At 30.3% G+C, this 24,237-nt stretch overlaps 3 protein-coding genes across 3 annotated transcripts; 1 reads left to right on the top strand and 2 right to left on the bottom strand.

Annotated features, from left to right (window-relative positions):
• Nucleotides 1-7,418: 7,418 nt before the first annotated feature.
• LOC114176791 (pathogenesis-related protein PR-1) lies at nucleotides 7,419-8,236 on the top strand. The gene has a single exon (XM_028061952.1). The coding sequence runs from the start codon at nucleotides 7,508-7,510 to the stop codon at nucleotides 8,012-8,014; it is 507 nt and encodes a 168-aa protein (XP_027917753.1). The 5' UTR covers nucleotides 7,419-7,507; the 3' UTR covers nucleotides 8,015-8,236.
• A 7,807-nt stretch (nucleotides 8,237-16,043) lies between these two features.
• On the bottom strand, nucleotides 16,044-17,004 carry LOC114176520 (pathogenesis-related protein PR-1-like). Its single transcript, XM_028061586.1, has one exon. It carries the CDS (start codon nucleotides 16,894-16,896, stop codon nucleotides 16,309-16,311), a length of 588 nt encoding a protein of 195 aa, XP_027917387.1. The 5' UTR covers nucleotides 16,897-17,004; the 3' UTR covers nucleotides 16,044-16,308.
• A 631-nt stretch (nucleotides 17,005-17,635) lies between these two features.
• LOC114177464 (CBL-interacting serine/threonine-protein kinase 21) lies at nucleotides 17,636-22,687 on the bottom strand. The gene is made up of 15 exons (XM_028062829.1): nucleotides 22,380-22,687; nucleotides 22,231-22,293; nucleotides 22,061-22,132; nucleotides 21,861-21,968; nucleotides 21,707-21,778; nucleotides 21,563-21,616; nucleotides 21,354-21,479; nucleotides 21,167-21,256; nucleotides 20,952-21,077; nucleotides 20,754-20,861; nucleotides 20,551-20,670; nucleotides 20,343-20,408; nucleotides 18,204-18,278; nucleotides 18,022-18,131; nucleotides 17,636-17,933 (listed from the first exon to the last, which is right to left on the bottom strand). The coding sequence occupies exons 1-15, from the start codon at nucleotides 22,665-22,667 to the stop codon at nucleotides 17,876-17,878; spliced, it is 1,536 nt and encodes a 511-aa protein (XP_027918630.1). The 5' UTR covers nucleotides 22,668-22,687; the 3' UTR covers nucleotides 17,636-17,875.
• Between the last annotated feature and the right edge of the window lie 1,550 nt (nucleotides 22,688-24,237).

Genomic DNA, 24,237 nt, shown 5'->3' with positions numbered 1-24,237 from the left:
ATAAAGATAAATTAAAAATTACGATCAAAGTAACAGAAATATTTTTATCTTTAATTAAAGAGTTAATATTTGAGTTATACTAGTTAAAATTATTTGTTCAAATCCATGTTCCATTCCCGGAGGATGGGGAATGTTAGTTGATTAATTCACAAGTAACAGTAACAATGATTAGGTTTTTTTTTTCTTTTCCGATAACTCTGGCGGGAATTGAGAGTCCGAAGATCAAGGCGTAAATGTCCATGAACACACACGACAATTCTCTGCTTTACGAAAGTCTTGTGCTCTTTTATAAAATATTATACTTATTTTCCTAATCTAATCCCTTGTTAAATACTGAATTCTTTCTTTATCCTAGATCATTGGAATTGCAAATACATGTGGTGTAAAATAGCACTCATCTATCACACACCCTTCCACATTTTTCGTGTCATATTGTTTAGCTTATTATTACTTTCACGCAAAAGTAGTTAAAATAACTTCCTCAATTTAGGCTGAATTATTGGATGGATATTAGTTTAGTTAGTTAACGTGTAAATGATCCACCTCAACATGCTCATTTCGATTTTGACTCGATAAATATTTTTTATAGAGCGACGAGTTTTAGTCATGGACCGAGGTAACGAGTAAGGAATACGAGTAGGATTTGGGTCAAGCAAAAATTGGGCCAAGCAGGAATTGGGCCAAGCAGGAATTGGGTCGAGCCGGAATTGGACCGAGCAGGATTTGTGCCGAGCAGGATTTGGGCCAAGCAAGAATTGGGCCGAGCAGGATTTGGGCTGAGTAGGATTTTGGCCAACCAGAATTTGGGCCGAGCAAGATTTGGGCTGAGATGGTTAGTTCGTTCGTAAAAGGAAGGGATTTAATATCCAGCGGAAAAATAGGAATCAGTTGCTGATATTTTGTCACGCTAACACGTCTTCTTACATATCAGGTAGGTAGAAGCTCTATACAAAAAGAGAAGAGAGGAAGAGATAGGTAGATTTTTTTTGGAACCATAACTACTGAACTCCAAAAAATGGAAAACGTATATCTATCGGTGTAAGAGCCATAAAGGTAGTTTGTTCTTGGTTTTCGTCTCCCTGATATTCGAGACCGAAACAAGTACATATTATTTCCAATAAACTATTAGCATGAACTTTGACACTCATTAATTATTTATTATTACAAAAAAAATTAGTAAAATAAAAAATAAAAAATCAAGCACTATCATCATCTTTCTAATATTCTAAAAAATCACTTGTTAGGTTGAATAAATCATGATAAACTAAAGTAAAATCATTTTCTAATCAAAACCTTCGAAAGTTCTTCGTTCATTCATGCTCCAAAGCATAAATAATTCCTATAAATTCAACATAAATAAAAGTTTGCATCCTAAAAAAAGTTGAAAACTATCCCATTTCCTCCCCTACTTTCTCTAAAAATACTGCTGCATAATTAAATCATGACAATCCCTAGTTATACCATCAATATTTACCTTAAGTCCATTTACAAATGAGAATGGTCACGTTATATCTATAAATAAAACCACCATATCTTCCCTAATTTGAATATTGAAATCTTTCGATACCAAAAAATCAAAGACAATTATTCATATGTTTCTCAAATTTATTTTCTCTCATACACATCAACTCTTTAATTTTAAAAAATATTAAAAATATAAATAATTGAAACCTAAAATTTACTATATTTTCTAATTCTCCAAATCATACAAAATCATCCAGACAACTGTAATAATAATCATTTATATAAAGACTTGAACAAAACTTCGTAAACTAAATAACCAACCCAAAAAAAGAAAATTACTTGTAAAACATCCTTCAACTAAACCACAACCGCATACTCGTAAAATAGTCACCGCAAAACAATTACCGACAATTACACATACAATGACTTTATTTTAACTTAAGAGTTTGATTAGATTACATGTTTGTGTTTAAAATATGATACATTCAGTTTATTCCAAATGCGCAATAAATATATAATAGATATTAAACATTTAATATTTTCATTACAATTTATTAATATTTGAATATGTTGATCTTGCAGAGTTATCAGATGAAACAGTACACATAAAGAACTACCATTACAGTCATTCAAAAAGTTCTTAAAGGAAAGGAGGCATGTCTATCACACATGCCTCTAACAAAACATACATTACAGGGGTTCAGCAGTACACAAAAGAAAAGCTCTAGAGCTCGGAAAACAAAAAAAAACACGGATGCCTTAAAATGCTCTGTTGAAAGCCAGAGGTGTTAGGACCCTCTATGTCGCACCATTGTTACCATCAGGTCCACCTTCAGCACTGGCGGAACTAGGACGTGACAAGGGGGAGCCACGACTCCCCCATTTTTTTCTTTTTTGAATTTTTTTTATATATATTTATATATTTTATAAAATTATATTATATATTATTTATATTAAAATTATATTATGGAAAATTATAATAAAAGATAAAATATAAAATTTTAATAGAGACATTAATTTATAAAAGAGATTAGGGTTTTTTTCTGACTATAAGATCTTTTCATCATGTAAATTATCATGAAAGTCTGTGAAGAGAGATAAATACAAAGATTGGGAAATAGAGGTTGGAAACACATAGATTGAGATTCATGTATACATTCTTGCATGATCTATCACAAATCAAGGTTAGTATCTTATTATGATTTATGTATGTTAGTTTATGATTCTTTTTAGGATATTTCTTCCAAATTAAGTTTATCCCAAATTAATATAACCCCTAATTATGATTTTAGGGATTCTTTTATGAAATTGGTATGAACCCTAATTATAATTTTTCCTAAATTATTATAATCCTTAATTATGAAATTTAGGGATTTTGTGTTTTTCGCTACCTATGGTATTTTTTTTAAGTTTTGAATTTATACAGTATTGCTTATTTAATTAAAGTAGTATGAGTTTTGTTATGTTTTGCATTGTGATAATTGTGATTTGTGAATATAAATTTTATTTTTTCTAAATAGGTAAGAGGTCATAAATTTATATTAGAAAGATTATGATAAAAAGTAAAAAAATTGATTCATTTTTTTCAAAGAGAAAGGTTTGTGATGAAGATGAAAAAGAAATGCATTTACGTTAACTAAGCTTGAGAAATTTAATAAGAACCAAGAATTTAAGACAATATAAAACAAATATCTAAAGTTATCAGAGTTACATATAATGAATTTAACAATTCAATAGAACGTGATCTGGAAAAAACGACATCAAATTTGACAATACCACCAAATCAAATTGATGAGATACGAATGTCTTATCTAAAATGGTATTCATGAATTGATATCATGATATAATAGCGAATGATAGTAATATTTTTTGAATTCTACTATTATATGTGTTTGTTATAAGAAGAGGAAATGAAGAGAAAAAAATGAATAGTTTTTCTTCTAAAAAAAATTATATATGACAAATCTAATTTGGCCCCCCTATAATTTTAGTCCAAGTTCCGCCACTGACCTTCAGCGTGCTTCCCATCTGCTCCCACCAAGAGGTGATCATCGCAAAAGAGATAGCCAGAACAAGAACATAGAGAACGAAAGGGTAAGCTAGTGAAAATAACATTTAACATATTATACAACATGTACAAGACCAGGCAGATTATCAACAATCGACTCATAAACATTTCAATCATAAGAGAGCAGACAAATGCAAGTTACTACGACTCGGTATCCGGATCATACACTTGATATAGGATTCTAAAGGAAGTATGCGCCTGTGCCAGTTTCTAAACTCTGCAGAGTCTAGACGCAAGGGGTATTCATCCAACCACACACAAGGTTAATCCTCTATTATCTTGGGCCCAAACCGTCCCAAGACTAGGACCTCCTGCTACTCTCACCACATTAACCATTCTGCTCTACGTGAACGTGAACAATTATTAGAGTTCAGGATACCCTCCTTTATTTAGACATCTCCTATATCAAGGTATACACTAGGCATATATATATATATATATATATATATATATATATATATATATATATATATATATATATATATGTCACCAAGAGTTTCCCATGAAACTCCCTCCCCAACACATTCCACATGCCTTACAATCACCCAATTCTCATGAAATTTCACCAACAAATATATCATGTTTCTCATTTCATACTTATCACATGCATACCAGCATTCAATCCAACAAAATCATAGCTTATTACCTAACAGCTCTTTCATTCCAAACCCATTCAGGCATACACACCAAGCATGGCCAAATACTATGAGCAAAGAAAATAATTAACTCAAATATAGAGTCACATCAGCCAACACACCAGTCCCTATCGCAACATCTCGCCCAAGCTAAAGGTCCTCGCCCAGGCGAAAGGGTTCCTTTCGCTCAGGCGACCCCTCCCCGCCTAGGCGAGAGCGCAACAGTGGCCATTGCAAGGTTCCAGCGGGTTCTCGCTCAGGCGACAGCGTCTCGCCTAGGCGAGACTGCACCTCGCTCAATTATAAAACCAGTCGCCTAGGCGACAACACGAACTGAAAACCAGGGGTGAGTCCCTGCTACTCTCGCTTAGGCGAAGGTCACTCGCCTGGGCGAGATTAGCATGTTTCTCACCTGTTAGCACATGCAACTCCTCGCTCAACCAACATACTCACGCACCAAACATTCATACACAACCATCATACATCATTCCAGCATCACAGACCCAAAGACAGTTTAGAAATAAGCAAAAAAAAAGAATTTAAAACACCAAGTTTCTAGCTTCCCTTACCTTTTTGGGTACTAACACAGAGAACAACAACCAGAGCAAGAGCAAACGAGTTCCGGAGCAACTTACAGAACTGAAACCTACATAAAGGGTATTAGGGAAAACCTAAGACGAACCCAGAGTCTTTTAACTGGAAAGAGGAAGGATGAAGTCAAGGTTCAACTTACCCGAGAGTATTAAGTAGAGTAGCTAGTTGGAAGGAAAGGGAACTTATGCCCTAGCAGAGCCTTAACTGGAGTTCAAGGGAGAGTGAGGGGGGAAATCATTTCTGCAAAAGGGACAAGTGAGAGTGAATGAGCTGGTAGAAGGCAGGGGTTCCCTACAAGGCTGGCCTTAGGCCTACGAAAAGGCCAGGCCCAAAACTCACAAACTGAAAGAAAATGGGGGCTTACAGATCTCATATAAATACTATAATTAAATATTTTACAAAATAAATTATTAAATTGATCATTTATAGATAGTATTGAGTTTGATCTCTTATCTTTCAAAAGATTAAATTTAGTCCGTCTTTTATTTATGTTTTTAAAGGAAGTTAAAATGATTATTTTGTTAATTTAAAATGAAAGTTGTGATGTTTTTATTACATTATTTTGTAGTTAATAACTTGAGTTAATTTTGATTAGATTATAAGTAAAACTTTTATTTTAGTTTTTTTTTAATTTATAATCCAATGATTCAATTTATAAATTACGTATAAAATTTTAATTATTCATTAAATATATTTCATAACTTTATTCTACATTAGTATCTTATAAGAATTATAACCATAATTATAACATTTTCTAGTTAGAGATCAGTGACATTAACGAGACCTATTAGATATATTATGTGAGGAGTGTCAATCCTAGTTATGAAAAGGTTAACCCGTTTGTACAATGACACAAAATTCTTTTATAATCGCCCTCCTTCAGAGGAGGAGGTTCGAACTCAAAACACTGGATTCATTGAAAAACTCTGATACCATTGGTATAAAAAGATTAACCCATTTATTTATATAAGAACACAAAATTCCTTAAACAATTTATGCCCTAAAAGTCATGACATAGTTTTATTTATTATATATATATATATATATATATATATATATATATATATATATATATATTCATCTCTAATCATTTTGATTTTCTATGTGATTTATTGAATTATATCAGGATCTAAGATTTTTTTTTTCATATAAAACCAACATAAAGAGTTCTACGTTTTTTCTTATACAATGCCTCGTAAGACGTCATATTTATGCTAGAATGGGAACTGTTATTATAAGTGAACTTAATCAAGAGCAAGTATTGATCCTAACTACTAGAATCCTCTAGTACAACAAGCTCTTAATAAATCTTTCAAAGATCGAATGATTCTTTGTCATTGTCCATCATGATGATAAACCAAGCTAAGATGGAGTTTAGTTTCCAAGACTTGATGCATACATTCACAAAATTTTGAAGTAAGCATAAGATCTCTATCATATACAATGCTAGTTAGAACTTCATCCAATCTTACAATTTCTCTTATGTATAATTTAGTTAGTTTCTCCAATGACTACATAATGTTAATGGGTAAAATGTTAGTAGACTTTGTTGGCCTATCAACAATAACCCATGTGGAATTAAACTTTTGAATAGTTCGTGGTAAGCTAACTACAAAATTCAATTATTTACTATCCTATTTTCATTCTGGTATATCCAAAGATTGTAGTATTTCTGTTGATATTTGATGTTTTATCTTAGCTTTCTAACAAACTAGGCACATATCTATACACTGTACTACTTCTTTATTCATCATGGATCGTTAAAGTATTTTCTTAAGATCTTATTACATTTTTGTTGTGTCCTTACATGCTCCTAAATTATTATTTCATCTAAAAATAATCTTTGTATTATGTATAGATTTTATATGAAATTTGTTTTTGAAATGATTTAATCTAAGATTTATTTGCTTTAGTTTTTTTACAACATTTTTTTTCATATCTAAAATTTTAACGACTTGTACTTTGAAATACTTTAAATTCCCCCTACGTATATACTTATATTTTTCTTTTGAATTTCTTTAAAAGAAAATTATACTTACTAATGCATCAAAATTCATCAATATTATTACATATATACAAGATTAAAATAGATTAAATAATGCAATTAGATAGCAAAACGTAACTTATGTAATATAATCACACATGTCAAAATGAGTCCCTTTAACTAATCATGTGACTAACATATCATATCACATGTCAGGCCAAATTATTTATGTCAAAAATGATAAAGCCACGGGAAATTTAAATCGATTCGTTAAATTGAAAAAAAAAAATAATGAAGAACCAAAATTCTAGTCAAGCCCTTTATTCTATGGTTTGAATGAGATCATTATTATTTTCAAATCGAAAGTCGTTCCCAATAGTGGAGCTCAATTTGCTTGAAAGGTTAATAAAATTGGTACACATTATCCAATCACTCGGACCATAAAAGTATCCCATGTGCAAAAAGAAGGGAATCTCAACTCAACTCAACGTCTTTGGCCTACAAACGTGGAAACTAATGAATAGCTGGCCAATGAAAATCTAGGGAATGAAAAAACAGAGTAACTGACTATGGTTTCAATTAACTACATTTCCTTTAACCAAGAATTAAAAATTGCAATCATGGTCGAACATGGATGCCACCAAGGCCAAAACAGTTGACAACATAACCACTCTCAAACTCTAATCTCAGCCCCCACCACTTTATATAACACCCCTTCCTCCTACCCACAGAACATCCTCAAATCTCCAACACAACATCAAAATGGAACATTGTTTTTCCACACTAGCTTTGTTCCTGTTGCTAACCACAACCACCCATGCCATTGTTGTGCCAACCCAAAACCAACCCAGAAGCTTCGCAAACCAGTTTCTGATCCCCCAGAATGCAGCACGTGCGTCGGTGAGGCAGCGTCCCTTGGTGTGGGACTACAAACTGGTACGCTACGCCCAGTGGTACGCAAACCAGAGGCGCAGTGATTGTGCGCTGGAGCATTCGAATGGACCTTACGGTGAGAACATATTCTGGGGCAGTGGCACGGGGTGGAAGCCAGCACAAGCTGTTACTGCATGGGTTGAGGAGCGTCAATGGTACAATTATTGGCACAATTCTTGTGCGGATGGACAGATGTGTGGACATTATACCCAGATTGTGTGGAACACTACTAGGAAGGTTGGTTGTGCTAGCGTTGTTTGCTCTGGAGGGAAGGGCACTTTCATGACCTGCAACTACGACCCTCCCGGTAATTACTATGGAGAAAAACCTTACTGAAAATTCTGTAATTATAAGCTCTGAGACAAGTCAATAATGTATTAGGATCTTGCCCATGTTCTCCTCTGGCATATTAGTGTTGTCTGTTTGCCATGTGGGTTTAATTGTGGCTCTGTCTCTCGTGTCTTCAATCGTGTAGCTAGCTACTCTGTATCCTTGTTTTTATTGCTTGTCTAATATCAAATCTAAATGTCTCATAGTAATATGTTTTCTTTTCGTTTCTTTTTCGGATTTTGTTTTTATTTAAGCGAGTCCCACGTAGCATTTTAAGTTTTTTTTTTTTTTTGCTTCTAGCTAGATTTGTGTCGTACTATGATCATCATAAGCTTGTGTCTGGTTGGTCTCATTATTTCCTTTCAAAGAATGTTGCTAATGTAATTTTTGATACAAAAAATTAAATCAAATTATCAAAATAGAAAGAATGGAAGGTAAAGGCCAAGTGGTGGTAGTGGTGGTAAGCACAGATAAAAATGGAAGATAAAGTTGTGACTTGTTGTAGTGGTTTTAATTTAATCTATTTTCAATTGAATTAGTTAGCAATTTAGTATATATAATGTTTGAATACCGTTAGTGTTGGACTAAACCGATTGTTAATGAGTTGACATAAAAGTTGATTAAAAAACCAAAGAAGCATATGCTTCATCAAATGAGAAAATTTAGGTTAAGATACCCCAAAAACGTTTTACAATTTTTTAAAGTAAGAACTGTATAAATTAACTAAATCCTTCTTTTTTTAAGTTTTAAAAGATAGTCTTATCCCTTATCAATTAAAAAAATACATTTAATAAACATAAATTATTTAAATTAATTAAGAATATAAAATAAATTCTCCCAACTCTAATGAACTCATACGTTTAAAGAAGAAAATGATTTTATTAAATAAAAAATTGTAATTACCTTCCAAAAGTTTATATATAAATACTTTTAATAAATGACATTCAGGAAGTTATGTTTTCAATAAAATAATGCCTACCCACTAATTTTCTTTAAAATAATTATTTAATAAATTTAAGTATGTATTTTATAACTATTTATTTTTATATTAAAATAATATTTTCCTGAATGATATGACTTTTTATATTTTCATAAGATAATTTATAACTGAGCGATTATATTTTTTATACTGTAAATATATAATAATTGCATCATTCGGTTTTTTTAATAAAAAAAATATTTTTAATGTTTTAAAACTAATTTTTATTTTTTAAATTTTTTTATTTAATACTAAATATGTTAACTTTAGCTATAATTAAGGAGGTGATGAGTGTCATTTTTTTCAAAACCATCAAATAAATTTATATATATGCTTAAAGACTAGAGAGTATGAGTATTAGTATGTGAAAAGCATAATAGTGGTAGTTTAGATTTTAGTTATTTGTCACATGAGTACTTAATTCCTTACACGAATAGGCCCAATTTTGCGTAGTTATAAAGATTTTATGATAAAATACACCTCTGCATCGTGTCTTGTTATTTTTTAGTTTCCTAAGTTTTGAAATATCATTTTGGTATCTTATTTAAATTAAATTTCATTAAAAAAAAAAAAAAAGAAACTCCGAGCACCTCGAGCTGGCAGAGTTGACAATCAGATACACTTCACATGGAAGGATAAATACTTTATTCCAACCTTGACTCCAATGCTGGGATTTAAGTGTTTCTTCAAGTAACACAATGCGTAAAAACAAGTAAATTGAAAAACAAGTGTTGTCCATGCATGAAACCATGTTTTGGAAAGAATATTTCCATTTGGTTGCTCTGACCAAGTTGTTAATGTACAAGAACTCTTGTGACATTGCAGTGCAACCCCAACATCGTTGGGTTCACACACTGTATATGTTCTCACTATCAGACCTTTCTCTATTGAGTTGTTTAGACAAGATACTGTATATGTTTAATTTTGAAGATCGAATTGAGGAGGAGAATGAATGAATTTAAGTAGATTAGACAGTAATTTTTGTATTGTTCACTTAAAAATGATTTAAAGGTAAAAGTGAGTGGATTTAGAAGTAAAACTTTTGAAAATTCGTAAGTGATTTGATTTATGTGATAGATTAAAGATTAAGTTTAGTGAAAAGAAAAATATGATTACCAAATTGTCCTTGATTTTAGAAATAATGTAAAATTATAATTAGATGAGTTATATTTGTTTTACAAAAATATTAAAATGAATAAATTAAAATAACATATTTTAATAAAAAAATTTAAAATTAATATTACTTGTAGTTTCTTTACTATTATTGAGAAGAAATTTTCGTGACAATTTCAAATGTGTACAGTATAAAATATTTGCGTGAATTAACTTTAATTACAAAAAACGAAAAAGTTAATGGAGGACATAATTGTAATTTGGACAATATCACCATCAAATCTTTGCAGAAGAGATAAGACAAGAAAATAAAGGAATCCCACTATTCCTTCCTTTTTTCCTCTCTCAAAGTGAACAAGTGAAATCACCTAAAAATCAGTCATCTCTCTTCCGCGTGAATAATAATTACCCTCAAGTGAACAGACCCACAAGTTGTGGGTTTAACCGAGGAAGCATTGGTAGTGTTAATAAAGGTCCAACAAAATAAGTTATATATTGACCATATGTACTTACTTTTTTACAGATCTTTTCATAAAAAATCACCAAAGAGATATAATATTAATAAAATATAAGATCAACTCATATATAAAATTCGGTGCAAAACCTTAAGATAAGTGTTCAACCGACATATAAGGATTAACATCATCTTCAACACAAAACTTTAAGGTAATAGGTGCTCAACTCAACTCACACATAAGATCAACCTACATAAGGATTGACACAGGTCAACCCAGCGAAGGTCTAACAAAATAAATTGTTAAACATACCTAGGGATGGCAACAGGTCGGGTCGGGCATAGATAGTGCCTATCCGCAACCTGATCCGCAATAAAAAATTATGCCCGTTACTTGCCCTGCTACCCGCGCAGGTACCCTTTTAAAAAATACCCGCAAGTATTTTAAGACCCGCAGATACCCGTAAATAAAATGTAAAATAAAATATAAATTAAATTAAATATAAATTTAATTTAATCTAATAAAATATAAATTAAATTTTAATTTTAATTAAATATAACTTAAGAAAACATAATTTTAATTTTAATTTTTACGGGTAACAGGTACCCATAGGTAAGAATAATATGATACCCGTACCCGACCCGTTTATAAGCGGATATTAAAATATTCGCTACCTACTACCCGCGGGTAGCAAATACCTGTGGATACCAACTATCCGTTATCGATTTTATCCGCAGATATCCACGAGCACAAATATTTTTGTCATTCCTAAGCATACCTACCTTTAGATAAATCTGTTGAAAGAGGATCACCGAAAAGATATAATACCAATGTAATATGAATCAACCCACACATAAAGTTTGACACCACATTCGGTCCAAAATCTTATGATGAGTGCTCAATACCACACACAAAGATCAACACATTAAGATCTAACAAAATAAGTTATTGAGCATACATACCTTTCGATGGGTCTTTTAGGATAGGAATCAGGATCATCGAGAAGATCAGCGGTGGAGCTTCATTGGGGCATGGGTATGGGAGAAAAATGATTATACTATGTGTTTTTTCATAACCATATTTTAATTGGGACTTGATTGTTATTGATTTTTCTTTTAGTAACTTTTATTTTATTTTTTTTAATTAAATTATGATAAATAATTTCTTAGTCTTAAACTTCAAAAAGAAGTAGGTATATTGATGAAGAATAAAATAATATTTGTATTTTTTAAAAGTGATTAAAAGAAAGTTATCCGCGACGATGAAAACAATACGAATTCAATATCTTATCTTTACGTATCCTGAATCATGATACAAATGATTATATTGTTCAATTAGAAGAATGTGTTTTATACTAATTCTTTGAAACATGTTTATATTTACATTGAAAAATAAATAGTTTAAAATGTTAGTTTTAGTTCAATTATTGATGAGTTCAAAAATTTAAAAAAACGAAAGATAATCCTTTGTATATGTGTAATTTCTTTTGTAAGTACATTTATACTAAATTATTTATTCGTTTTTATTGTGTTAGTGACAATAATTAAATATATAAATTTTGAGTATATTATTTTGGTTCTCCCAAAATTATTGTTCAAGATCCACCACTGAAAAAGATATAATATCAATGAAACATAAGTTCAACTTACACATAAAAATCGACACCACCTTCAAACAATAAATTTATGTCTTCATTTTTATATAATATTCAACTTTTTTATATTTAATTAATATAAGACTTGAACTCACTTAAATCTTTAACTATCTCATCAACGCATGCCCAACAACCCATGCAATGTACTAACGCATAAAAAATTTAAGAATGTTCTATGATGCTTATTATGAAATGTTTTAATGCTTCCTGTCAATTTAACAAGTAGGTTTCTTGAGTTAAATAATATTTCGGAGCATGCTGGTTGATAAATTATACTAGATAGTGCACACCATGTCATGCCGACCAATTTCATATGCATAATTATATTTTTAATTTATAAATAAATTAATAACATGCTACAAAGAGGTCAGTCCAATTTCCAGAATTTTATACCATAGATGTAATCTAATAATTATTTAACCTTTGATTTATAATAAAACTATACATTTCATTATTTACAAATTTGTTGTATACAAACATGTTTCAATTACTGCAGTCGGGTACAAAATCAAAGTTAATTTTGTAAGTAAATAAATATCATTAGATAGTAACAGGTTCTTTATATATTTTACCATTTTAAAATATCAATAATTTCATTTTAACTTTCAAAATCAACCATCAAAGCAAACATCTATTATGAAGGATTCAAATGAAGGTAAAACTTTTTTTATTATTATAGACCTTTGTACACACAAATGTTATTACACATTTTTTTATTAACTATAAATGATAATGTATTAATAACTGATAATAATTTAATATTATTAAATTAATATATAAAATAAATTTATATTTATTAATTATTAAAAATAAAATAAAATGAATAGAAAAATTAATTATTGATGAATTAAAAAAAACAATTTTTTAAAAATAAATATTTTTTAAAAATTTAATAAATAGTTATATTATAAAGAATAAAATTGATATTATAAAATATAAATACTTCTTTATATATTATTATAGATAAAATATAATTAAACATGTCAACATCTTTTTAAAATAAAATAAGAAACAAATTAAATATATATATATATATATATATATATATATATATATATATATATATATATATATATATATATATGCACCTCGTTAGACTGCAACAAAAACGCAAAAGAAGAATGTACTCAAAATGAAAACAAAAAGAAAGAAAAATGCAAAAAAAATACCATCCAAGGCACGGGGTTCAGCGACAGACAATAAGCGCAGCGCGACCACACTGGCGGAAGTGGTGGCGGAATGAGGCAACGCAGAAGTGGTGGTGGATGGCATTGTTTCTCAAAGAAGAAGAAAAAGGAGTAAGTCCAAGAGAAAACTGCAAAAGAGTGGTCAACTCTGCACCAAATTTGAAAATTTTTATCCAATAACGTTCTTTAGGCCTCAGTTACTTCGAAAATCGGACCTAAAGTCTAATCTATCTCGGTTATTAATAAAATCAAAGTATATGCTCTCGTCATGTCTCGATTCTACGTGAATCGAGACAATTTAGCGTATAAAATAATTAAAAAAATGTCATTTGTAAATTAAAGGTTTAATTATGCTTTTGTTCTTCATTTTGGAGTCAAAATTTTAAAATGGTATCTAAATTTTTAAAAGTCTCAAAATGGTCATTTTTTTGAAATGTCTCACGTTTGCCCTTCCCGTTAAGTCAAAGGTTGACGCCGTTAGAGAGAATGCCACGTGTCAGTTCCTCGATTTTTTGAATTTTTTATTATTTTTTTTAATTTTTTTTAATTTTTTTAAAAAAATCAAAAAATTACCACGTGTCAAGCTGTCATCGTGCCACGTGGCAGTGATAGTGACACGTGTCAGTATTACGCCACGTGTCATTTTGTTAGTCTCAATTTGGTCCCTTTATTTTAATTTGTCTCAATTTAGTCCCAATTTTTGTAAAAATTCAGCAATTTTGTCCCTCTCCAAATTGAAATCAAATTTAATTTCTGTATAAATGTACACAAATATTTTCATCAAAATTGATATTTCAAGTAAATATTTTTAACCAAATTAAGTTCATTTAATTAATATTTTACATTGAACTTTATTTAAAATGGTTTAAAAGTTGTTAATAGAAAATAATGTTAATGGAAAAAAAATCATAAATTACCTAGTTCATGTTACAATAAAACACATATAAATCTAAAATTTGAAAACAATTTTAAGTAAAGTTGAATGTGAAACATAATTTTAACTAAACTTAGCTATGTTAAAAATATATAATAAAAATATCAATTTGAATAAAAATATTTGTATAACATTTATATAAAATTAAATTTTGTTTCAATTTGAAGGAGGACAAAATTGCTCATTTTTACAAAAATTGAGACTAAATTGAGACAAATTAAAATAAAGGGACCAAATTGAGACTAACAAAATGACACATGGCGTAATACTGACACATGTCACTGTCACTGCCACGTGGCACGATGACAGCTTGACACGTGGTAATTTTTTTGATTTTTTAAAAAAAATTCAAAAAAAAATTAAAAATAAAAAAAAAATTCAAAAAAAATTAATCAAAAAATTCAAAAAATTGAGGAACTGACACGTGACACTCCTTCTAACGGCGTCAACCTTGACTTAACGGGAAGGGCAAATGTGAGACGTTTCAACAAAAAAGGAGACCATTTTGAGACTTTTAAAATTTTGGGTACCATTTTGAGATTTTGACTCCAAAATGGGGACAAAAACATAATTAAACCTAAATTAAACCAATTTATAGGTCTTGGGCAAAAAGAAATTGAATAAGAATAGGTTTTATTCGGTTGGGTTTATATATATATATATATATATATATATATATATATATATATATATATATATATATATATAAAACATTTGTTTTATATATATAAAATATTTGACATCATTTTTAATTCAAAAACTTTAAGAGAATGGTGATCCTTTTTAATTATAGTTATGTTATTAGTCATTCTGGTAGTTTTATATATATATGACATTAATCTTACACATATAAGACATTTGATACTATTTTTATCATAAAATTTTAAGACAATTGTGTGATGGATTTTTATTTTTATATAGTATTTAACTTTGTCTACTATATCTAATGTGAAACTTTAGACTCATACTTAAACTATTCTCGAATACTTTGATTTTGAAAGAATTGAAATTTAAACCTTTGAGTTCAAATTAAACAAAAATAAAATATTAAATTTTTTTTTATAAATTTGAGAGTCATTAGACTTGTTCTCGAAAAATCGAAACATTAAACTTTTTTTTGTCTCTGTTATTAAGTTATTAAGACAATCGAAACATAAAAGTTCATTTAAATTGTAAAATTACTACTGCATTTTGATATATTTGATTTATGCAAAAACCATGGCATATAGACCGATTTAAAAAACAAAAAATGTACCGGTGAGTTTACCCACCCCTGTTAACCGGTGGATGACATTGCTAATGATGCGTGGATCTTTTACGACTAAAATGGCGTGTTTCTTTTACTGTGTCATATTTTCTCACATTTGCTGCTCAAACACTGATTCCACTTATATAATTAACTTTTTATTAACTCAGTGATTGAACAGAGAATGTTTAACAACCAAGATTGATTGAGTTGGACATAAACTTGCGTACAAAATTAAAATGAAATTGGTATTAATAACTTTTAACAACTTCAATTGGTATTAATAAAGTGAGCGGTTAAGGTTATATAAATAATGGGTTGTGTGTTGGGTGTCCCGATAAACTAAAAGCACTGGAAAATGCAGTCAAGTAAGCCATGCATATCAGACAACTCAAGCTGCCATAGTTGACAAATCAGAAGCAGATCACATGGCAGGATAAATATTTTATGTCACTTTTTACTCCAAATTTAACAAGAAGCAACACTCACTTCTTTTGTACTTTGATTTATTATTGCCCCAAGTACTGCTTAATGATTAATTTAATCAATTCCACAAAATTATCCCACTCATGTATATATACTAGTACAATTTATACTCAATTCACACTCACAATAGCAAGCAGTTCAGCAATACATAATCTACCACTGTTTTTTCATTCTAGCTACATGCATAATCATGCACACACATAGTTTATATAAATCTAATATACAAGCACACATAGTTTATATAATTTAATAGGGTCGCTCTCCAACATAATTGCCCACGGGATCATAATTACAAGTCATGAAGACATCTCCATCGTCGCATACAACCCGTGCACATCCGATTCTTCTGGTGCTCTTCCACACTATCTGAGTGTAATGGCCACACATCTGACCCGGAACACAGGAATTAGTGGCATACGTGTAGTACTTCTCTTCATCAGCCCACACTCTCACAGCATCAGAAGGTGTCCACGCCGAGCCACCACCCCAGAAAATGTTCTCTCCAAGCTTGAAACCATTTTCCGGAAAAGAATGTTCCAGTTTACAATCTGCTTTCCTTTCACCGGCCCACCACCTCGCGTACTGCTCCAGCTCAAAGTCCCACGTCAGTGGAAGCTCCCACTTGCTTGCTCTCACCAAGTTGTGCCTGAACAAGAACTCTACCGACTCCGCCATGCAACCCCAGCATAGTTGCTTCGACACCCTGTATATGGTTTCATTATCAGGCCTTTTCTGTTGGCTCAATTGAGGACTGATTGGGAGAGTGTTAGCATTGCTGATGAAGGTGACAAGAGCTAGAAGCAAGAACAGGACCAAACGGGTTTTCATTATCATCACTTGGGTTGGTGTGTGGCACAAATTTTTAGCTATGCAGCTTAATTTATAGAGTGAACTTGGTTTAACAATGTGGTTGGAGTTTAGCTAGTGTTGGAAGGGGTTATATTATATCACTTGCCATTTAGGTGCCGTGAGGAATAATCGCCGATTGTTTAAGTGATTGCTTAATATTTTACTATTAACTACAACTTCTAGATGCTGTAGATTGTTGAGATATCGAGCGTTAGCTAAACGCAAGTGAAGTGTGGGAGTGAGAAATGTAGACAAAGATTATGCTGTGTGATCGATGATTGTAGGTTCCCCCGTGAGCCAGGTTTCTGTTCTGCCCGTGAGTTCTCTTGTCCTTATTATACGACGTTAGTGCCCACCATGGTATGTTCTAGAATTAACCACGTGACACGTGTCACAACTCAAGCCCCAAAGCACTTCCACATGTCTAATGTAAAAAGCTGATAGTTTTACATTCTTCAAGGAAATTTTTGTCACGAGTGAGCTCCTAAATCGGTTCTCCACATCTCTCTCTGCTGTAAAAAAACTAGCAGCTCACAAACCAGAACAGCGATGTGGCATTGTTTATGCTGTGTCTGTTGCAATGTGACATTGTCATATTTGTTATAATTTTTATATGAAAAATTGTTAAGTATACTAATGATTTTCATAAGTGATTTTCATAAGTGGCCATTTTGGTTTTAGTTCTTTGAATTAATTATAGCAAGTGAATTAGTTTTACAGGATGTGCTCTGGAAATGCCAATATGCATTTTTCGTTATTTTATATAATGAAGATGAATGAAGAAGAACAAAAGAAAAGAAAACCGAAAAGGAAATTTGCTTCCAACAAGAAGATAGATGAAAAGGAGAAAAGAAGAAAAAAAAGTACTTATTGCTTCCATCTATAAATGAAACACTTTGTTTCATCCTTCTTGTTGAACTTCCATGAACTCACCAAAACAGGGAGACATGGATTCACTCCACCTTCAAGAAGATTCGTAGCCACGAAAAAGTTTTCTATCTTCACTTTTTGGCTCTTCATAGCTGAAATTGATAATTGAAAATGGCCAATAATCAGCATATGGTGGCAGTGGACAGTATAATCACCATTGAGTTATAAGCTAATAACTACCATCCAGCGTCGTGTTTTTTTCTCTCAGAGGCACATTGATCTACAGAATCTTCGCTCTGTGATGGCACACCGGGTTTTTGCTTCACCAGATTTGATAAACTTTCACAAAACTGATAATCAAAATTAAAATCAGTAACCAAATTCATGAGCTTGCATATTCAGCCAAGAAGAAATTTTCTTACTTTGTTGTACGTTCTTATATCTCCAGTAGATTTTGATATTTCTACAACACAGTGAGTTGGAGCAACTTCAATCACCTGATAATTCTCACAAATATACACAACAATTGAGCTTTCTTTAACAATGAACAAAAAAGAAAGGAAATTAGGGAGATTATGACCTATTTCTGATAAAATTAGTTTTTACTCATTTTTCTTTTAAAAAACACGTCGGTATTCTGTTCAATTCAAAGCAACTAATTGTTGCTTTCACTTTTTAAATTCTTTATGATGACTTTGAATTTAGAAAAAATAAAAATAAATTCATCAAAATTTATTAATTTTTTTAGTGGTAACAAATTTTAATAAGGAAAATTGCTCATTCCTCTAATTTTTCAGGCCTATATTTAATGGTGTACCAAACTATGTTAGGGATGTATGTACCCATACATCTGAATAATTGGATACAAACTAATCCAAACTTATATTTAGATGAAAAATCATTTTTTCTAAATAATTAAATTATAATTCATATTTTTTTTTAATGACAATACTTTGAATGTTTACAGATTTTAAAATTGGTATTTCCTTTCAAAACAATTTAAAATTACATATAAAAATTAGGAATTAAGAATATTATACATCAATTATGTATTAAAATTAGTACACTACAAACTTTATTCAACACAGCAACAAGAAGATATAAAAATAATAATAATTATATTTAATGTAAAACATCTTTATAGCAAAGATGATTCAATTTCATAATTATTAACTCTAAAGATAATATGTTCATATATTATATTATGTTTCATATCACGTCACGTGTTTCATGTCTTTAATTTAATGCAAAGATAAGAAATACATTAACATAGAGATATTATAATATTTTATTTCATGTTTTTTTAGAGGAACATATACATAAAAGTTGTTGAATCAACCTAACTAAATATATCTTAATATTTAAGAAACACATGTTAGTTTTATATTTATTTATACATCTTTATATTAAAATATAATATAATATTATATATATATATATATATATTAATTTTAAATTATTATAAATTTGAAATTAATTTTGAAATATCTGAAATATTTTATTTTAAAAATATATATATTTAAATTTAAAATTCAATTTATTTATTTAGATTTAGGTTTATAAAAGTTTTACTTTATTTTTTAAATATAGATTTGGATTTAATTCTAATCCATTTATATAAATTTGGGCTGAATTCATTTCAATCCTTCGACCACCCTTTGTCAAAAGGATAGGCTAAAATTGATTCGCTTCTTGAGAGCTGTTAAAACGGGTAATTCAGTTCGACCTATTACGGGTTGATGATTTAGTGAGCTAACTCAACCCGGCTCACTTTTTATTGAACCAACCAAATTTGAACCCGGTCCGGTCCATCACGGATTGACGAGTTAAACGGGTTGGCTCACGGGTTCACTTAATTAAAAAAAAGTATAATTTTTTTTTATTTTTTTCAGTCAAAACTAAATTGTAATTCTAATTAAAATCTAAATAAACTTTAATACCATCCAAATACAAACCAAAATATAAAAAAATACAAATTATTTATGTGTTGGATAAAAAAAACAACCTAACATGACCCAACTGTAAAGCCCAACTTAATAAAACAAATAAAAAATACTTGTGTGACCCTTTTATCTACAGGTTGGTGAGCCAACCCGGCTCACCACGGGTTCAACCCAAGTGAGTCGGATTCTAAATGAGCCGGGTCAAAAATTAACCCATATTAAAATTTGTAAAAAAATTTCAACCCAACACGATCCGAATCCATAATAAGTTGGGTTGACTCGCAGGTTCGATCCATTTTGAGAGCTCTGAGCTTCTTTTGCAATAACTCATACAAAAATATAAAAAATTAAGATGCATAATTTAATTTGATTTATACGAGTCTAATTTTCTTATACTCTTATTTCCATTGAAGTCATAAAATAAATAAAAGAAAATTATAATATGATTTTTATTTTTTTATTATCATTTTTTATTTTCTGACGTAATTTAACGGATTTCAAAATTCTTTCTAAAAAAATAATAATATGTTAATCAATAATTTTTATTAAAATACATAAAAAAAAATAATGAAAATAAAAAAATGGTAATCACCGTATCATTATCTATGAATAAATTACCTGAGCTGATAAGTATGATCTGGAACACCTGGTCGTGGCCATTGTCTGTTTCGGTTGCAATTTTATCTGGCATCAGGATTGAAAATTGGTTTTGTTTGGTAACATTTCCAAAAGAGAAGGAACACTTTAACAAGCATTCATTTCAGAATCAAAGTACCACACTTCATGAATGCATTAAAGAATCCGAGTAGCATCGTTTATATTATACCTTAAAGTTGCTAATTTTCTCTACCGACAGTCTTGCATCGGTTGCAGCAGCTTCTATTTTTTCCATCGTTTCATTGATAGTGTGTTTGGATCCCATCCTTTTTGTCTGCTTTTTTTCCTCCTAAACCAGAAACTCACAACATTAGCATTTTTAATGGCTTAATAATAAGTTTTACAAATAAGTTGAATCCTCTTCCAGATTACCTGTTCTACAAAAAGACCCGATAGATCAAGATCCTGAGACATAGCTATTAGTTGAAACGCATTAATGAAACTTGAGGACTTAGATACCGTCGTCTCTCTGACATTTTCCTGTAGCACAGATTATTACACAATTTGGTGCGTCACTCCAAGTGAGTTTTTCTACAACATTTTCTAACGTGCTAGTTGCCAACAAATTACCTGAATTGAATTGAAAGCCACATCAACATCCTCCAAGTTAATGTTCTGATCAAATTCAGATGCACAAACAGGCTTGTAATCTTTTTGAAACCACGGATCTTCAATAATATCTGATATAGTTATCCGCTGAATGAGACACAGGAATGGTAAGAAACCATATTATCTACTAATTACACTTTTTAAGTACAGTGTCGTAGTAGTTCCTGAATTTTTACCTTTGCAGCACGTGGTTCAAGTATTTTGGCAATTAGTTTCTTTTGACTCCGAGTAAACCATGTGGGACATTTATATTCTGACTTCCATATCTTTTCACAAAAGAAATTAAGTCATTAGAAAATGTGTAATGTTTGTATCAGAAACAAGGTGTTCTGTAATTTTTATTACTTTGACTGTTTACCATACCTTTCCATATAAGTTCATCAAGTTCTGGTCATTAAATGGTAAATAGCCTGCAAGTAATTCAAAAAGGATCACCCCACACGACCAGACATCAGCAGCTGCTCCATTATACCCCTTGCTCAGTAGAAGCTGCACGTGTAGGAGTTCTAGAATCAATACACACGTGCCAGACCTTTTCTTCTGATGTTCCGAGGAAAGAGATTAAACCTTACCTCAGGTGCTACATAACATGGGGATCCACACCGCGTGGTCAAGACATCATTACACTAATGATCATGTATCAAAATTGGAATCAGTCAAAAAGTACTTGCGATGGAACTAATAAGGATAAGATTCAAAGGAACAATTAATGCTACCTTTTGTAATGCACTTAATCCAAAATCAGACACTTTGAGATTTCCCTTGCTGTCAAGAAGCAAATTTTCTGGCTACAATAGCATGTCAACGTTCATTTATACGTTTCAACACTCCATTTCAAAGAAACAAAAATGCAGGTTGATGCGAACTTACCTTGAGATCTCGATGATAAACCCCTTTGTTATGGCAGTACTCCAAGGCATCAATGAGTTGCTGGAACAGTTTTCTTGCCTCACGTTCATCCAACTTCTCTCCATAGGACTGCAAATCAATTATCACAGTTGAAAATTGCAGAAAATAAAGTACACATATATATAGTATCAGTTTTTCAATTTGTGGATGTTGATTCTCACCAACTTGTCTAGTAGTTGTCCTCCTGTAACATATTCCATCACGATGTATATCTTCGTTTTCGTGCCAATAACCTGTTTCAAGAAGTTCATTGGAAATAAAGGGATTAATTAAATAAACTTCACTAAAATTTTCTGTCGACAGATTGTATATATATATGCATGATATACACCTCGTGAATGCTAACTATATTGGGATGATGCAGAAGTTTCATTGTTCTGATCTCTCTTTTAACCTGAAACATATATCATATCCTTGATTAAGAAAGTTAAATAAACGGTTGTTAGTTGATAAAGGGAAAGTACTAGGGTGAGGCTTTGCCTGAGTCTTAAGATTGTTTTCTAAGATCATATGCTTATCAATGACCTTGATCGCAACCTTCTGACCATTGTTGCCATTGACAGCTAGCTTAACCTTAGAGAAGCTACCTTCTCCAATGGTCCTAACAAGCTGATACTTCCCAATTTTTTTTTCAAACCCCATTGCTCCCCTTGCCAAGGACACTGGTTCTTTTGAATTTTTTTCTCCCTGAATGCCTGCTATATCATTTTGCTGACTTGAGTCCAATTTATTGGAAAATGATATTGTTTGAAAAATATCTTCCGCCATTAGCTGGTTCTTGTAGAACCACAAAAAATGGCGAAGTATATGAGTTTTAATGGAGAAGTTAATTACAGAAAAATTGTGGTTCCGTAGAAACTTGGAAAGGAAGGTAGAAGTGTGCGCGGGAGTAGGTTGGCTAGTTGTTTAGAGTAACGAACGTGATTTGAATGGTAGTTAAATACCGAAAACAAAAAAAATCAAGAGAAAAACATTGTCCCTCTAAGTTTGGTAGTGACCTCAAAAATTAAGAACCATATATTTGGAGAGGTGCTGATATTGAATTATTATTCATTTCCTTAGGTTGACGTCCTCTTAGTCATGACAATATCGCTACCGATAAATTATTGACTTATGAAATGCTCTTTTTTTTGTTAGTTCCTCATTAAATTAGTTTGTTATCAATTAATTACTTTCTTCTTTTAGTTTTTCATTATAAGTATAAAGAAAAATTGCAATTTATAGCTAAAAAAATATCAAGAGATAGACCTTAATCCGTTATAATTAAAAATGACATCTATTTTACATTTAATAATATCTTGATATCTTAATTAATTATATCTTAATAATATCTTAGTATCTTAATAAAGAGATAGACCTTAACCATCTTAAAATTAAAAAAAAAATATATATATATCTAACACACATTTTTATTTTATTTAAAAATATCAATGAATAAAATTTAAATAAAATTATAAAACTTTAAAATTAAAGTTTTAAAGTATAAACAGCATAAAAATTAATTAGCTAATTATTATATATGACAATATGTATTATATTTTTTTAGAAAACACTATTTTAATATAAAATAAATAAATTGATACAAAATATATTACATTTAGATATGATTTTAATGCAAATATAAGTATAAATAAAATAAGAAAAGTGATTGTTAATTTAGTAGTAGCACAAGGACAGCTAATATTTATTTTTAAATTAGCATGATGACATTTTTCTTATCTTGTAAGGATTTTCGAGTCGATTGACAAGATTAATTTTACACAAGATGAGATCAATTTTTTCAGTGCTTGAATCCTTCCATAATATATGAATCCTATTTAAGAAAAACTTAATAAGTATGATAGCAGTTCATCCATCATTCAATCATTCGTTTTCTTTTTTACAAAAAGAATCTTTAATTTTACATTTTCAAACTTTTATTTTTTAATTTCACAATGTTTTTTTAAATTTAAGAATGTTATTTCAAATAAATTAAGAGAACGGAGTGCCAATTGATTAAAAATATACAAATAAAAAAAAGAGAATGTTATTTATTAAGAATGTGAAGAAGATGGGTGTACACAAAACATGTAAATATATAAATGGTGTGAGTGATTTATCATTATATCAAAAGAAATAAATACAATTTTCCCAAAAATTAATGAATATCTTCTGTTTGTTTTATTATTTTAATCGATTCAATAAATTGTCTTTTCACTCTTTTTATTATTATTTGAATTCTATTATGTGCTAATATTAATACAGGATAACTTAAGTTTCATACAAGGACTACTCTAGGATTTGAAAAAACTAAATAAATTTAAGAATGAGATTTGTTTAGACCTAAAACACCTAAAAC

The sequence above is a fragment of the Vigna unguiculata genome, chromosome 3, assembly GCF_004118075.2.
Source record: "Vigna unguiculata cultivar IT97K-499-35 chromosome 3, ASM411807v1, whole genome shotgun sequence".
Lineage (NCBI taxonomy): Eukaryota > Viridiplantae > Streptophyta > Magnoliopsida > Fabales > Fabaceae > Vigna > Vigna unguiculata.
This window is presented reverse-complemented; position numbering and strand designations above follow the sequence as displayed.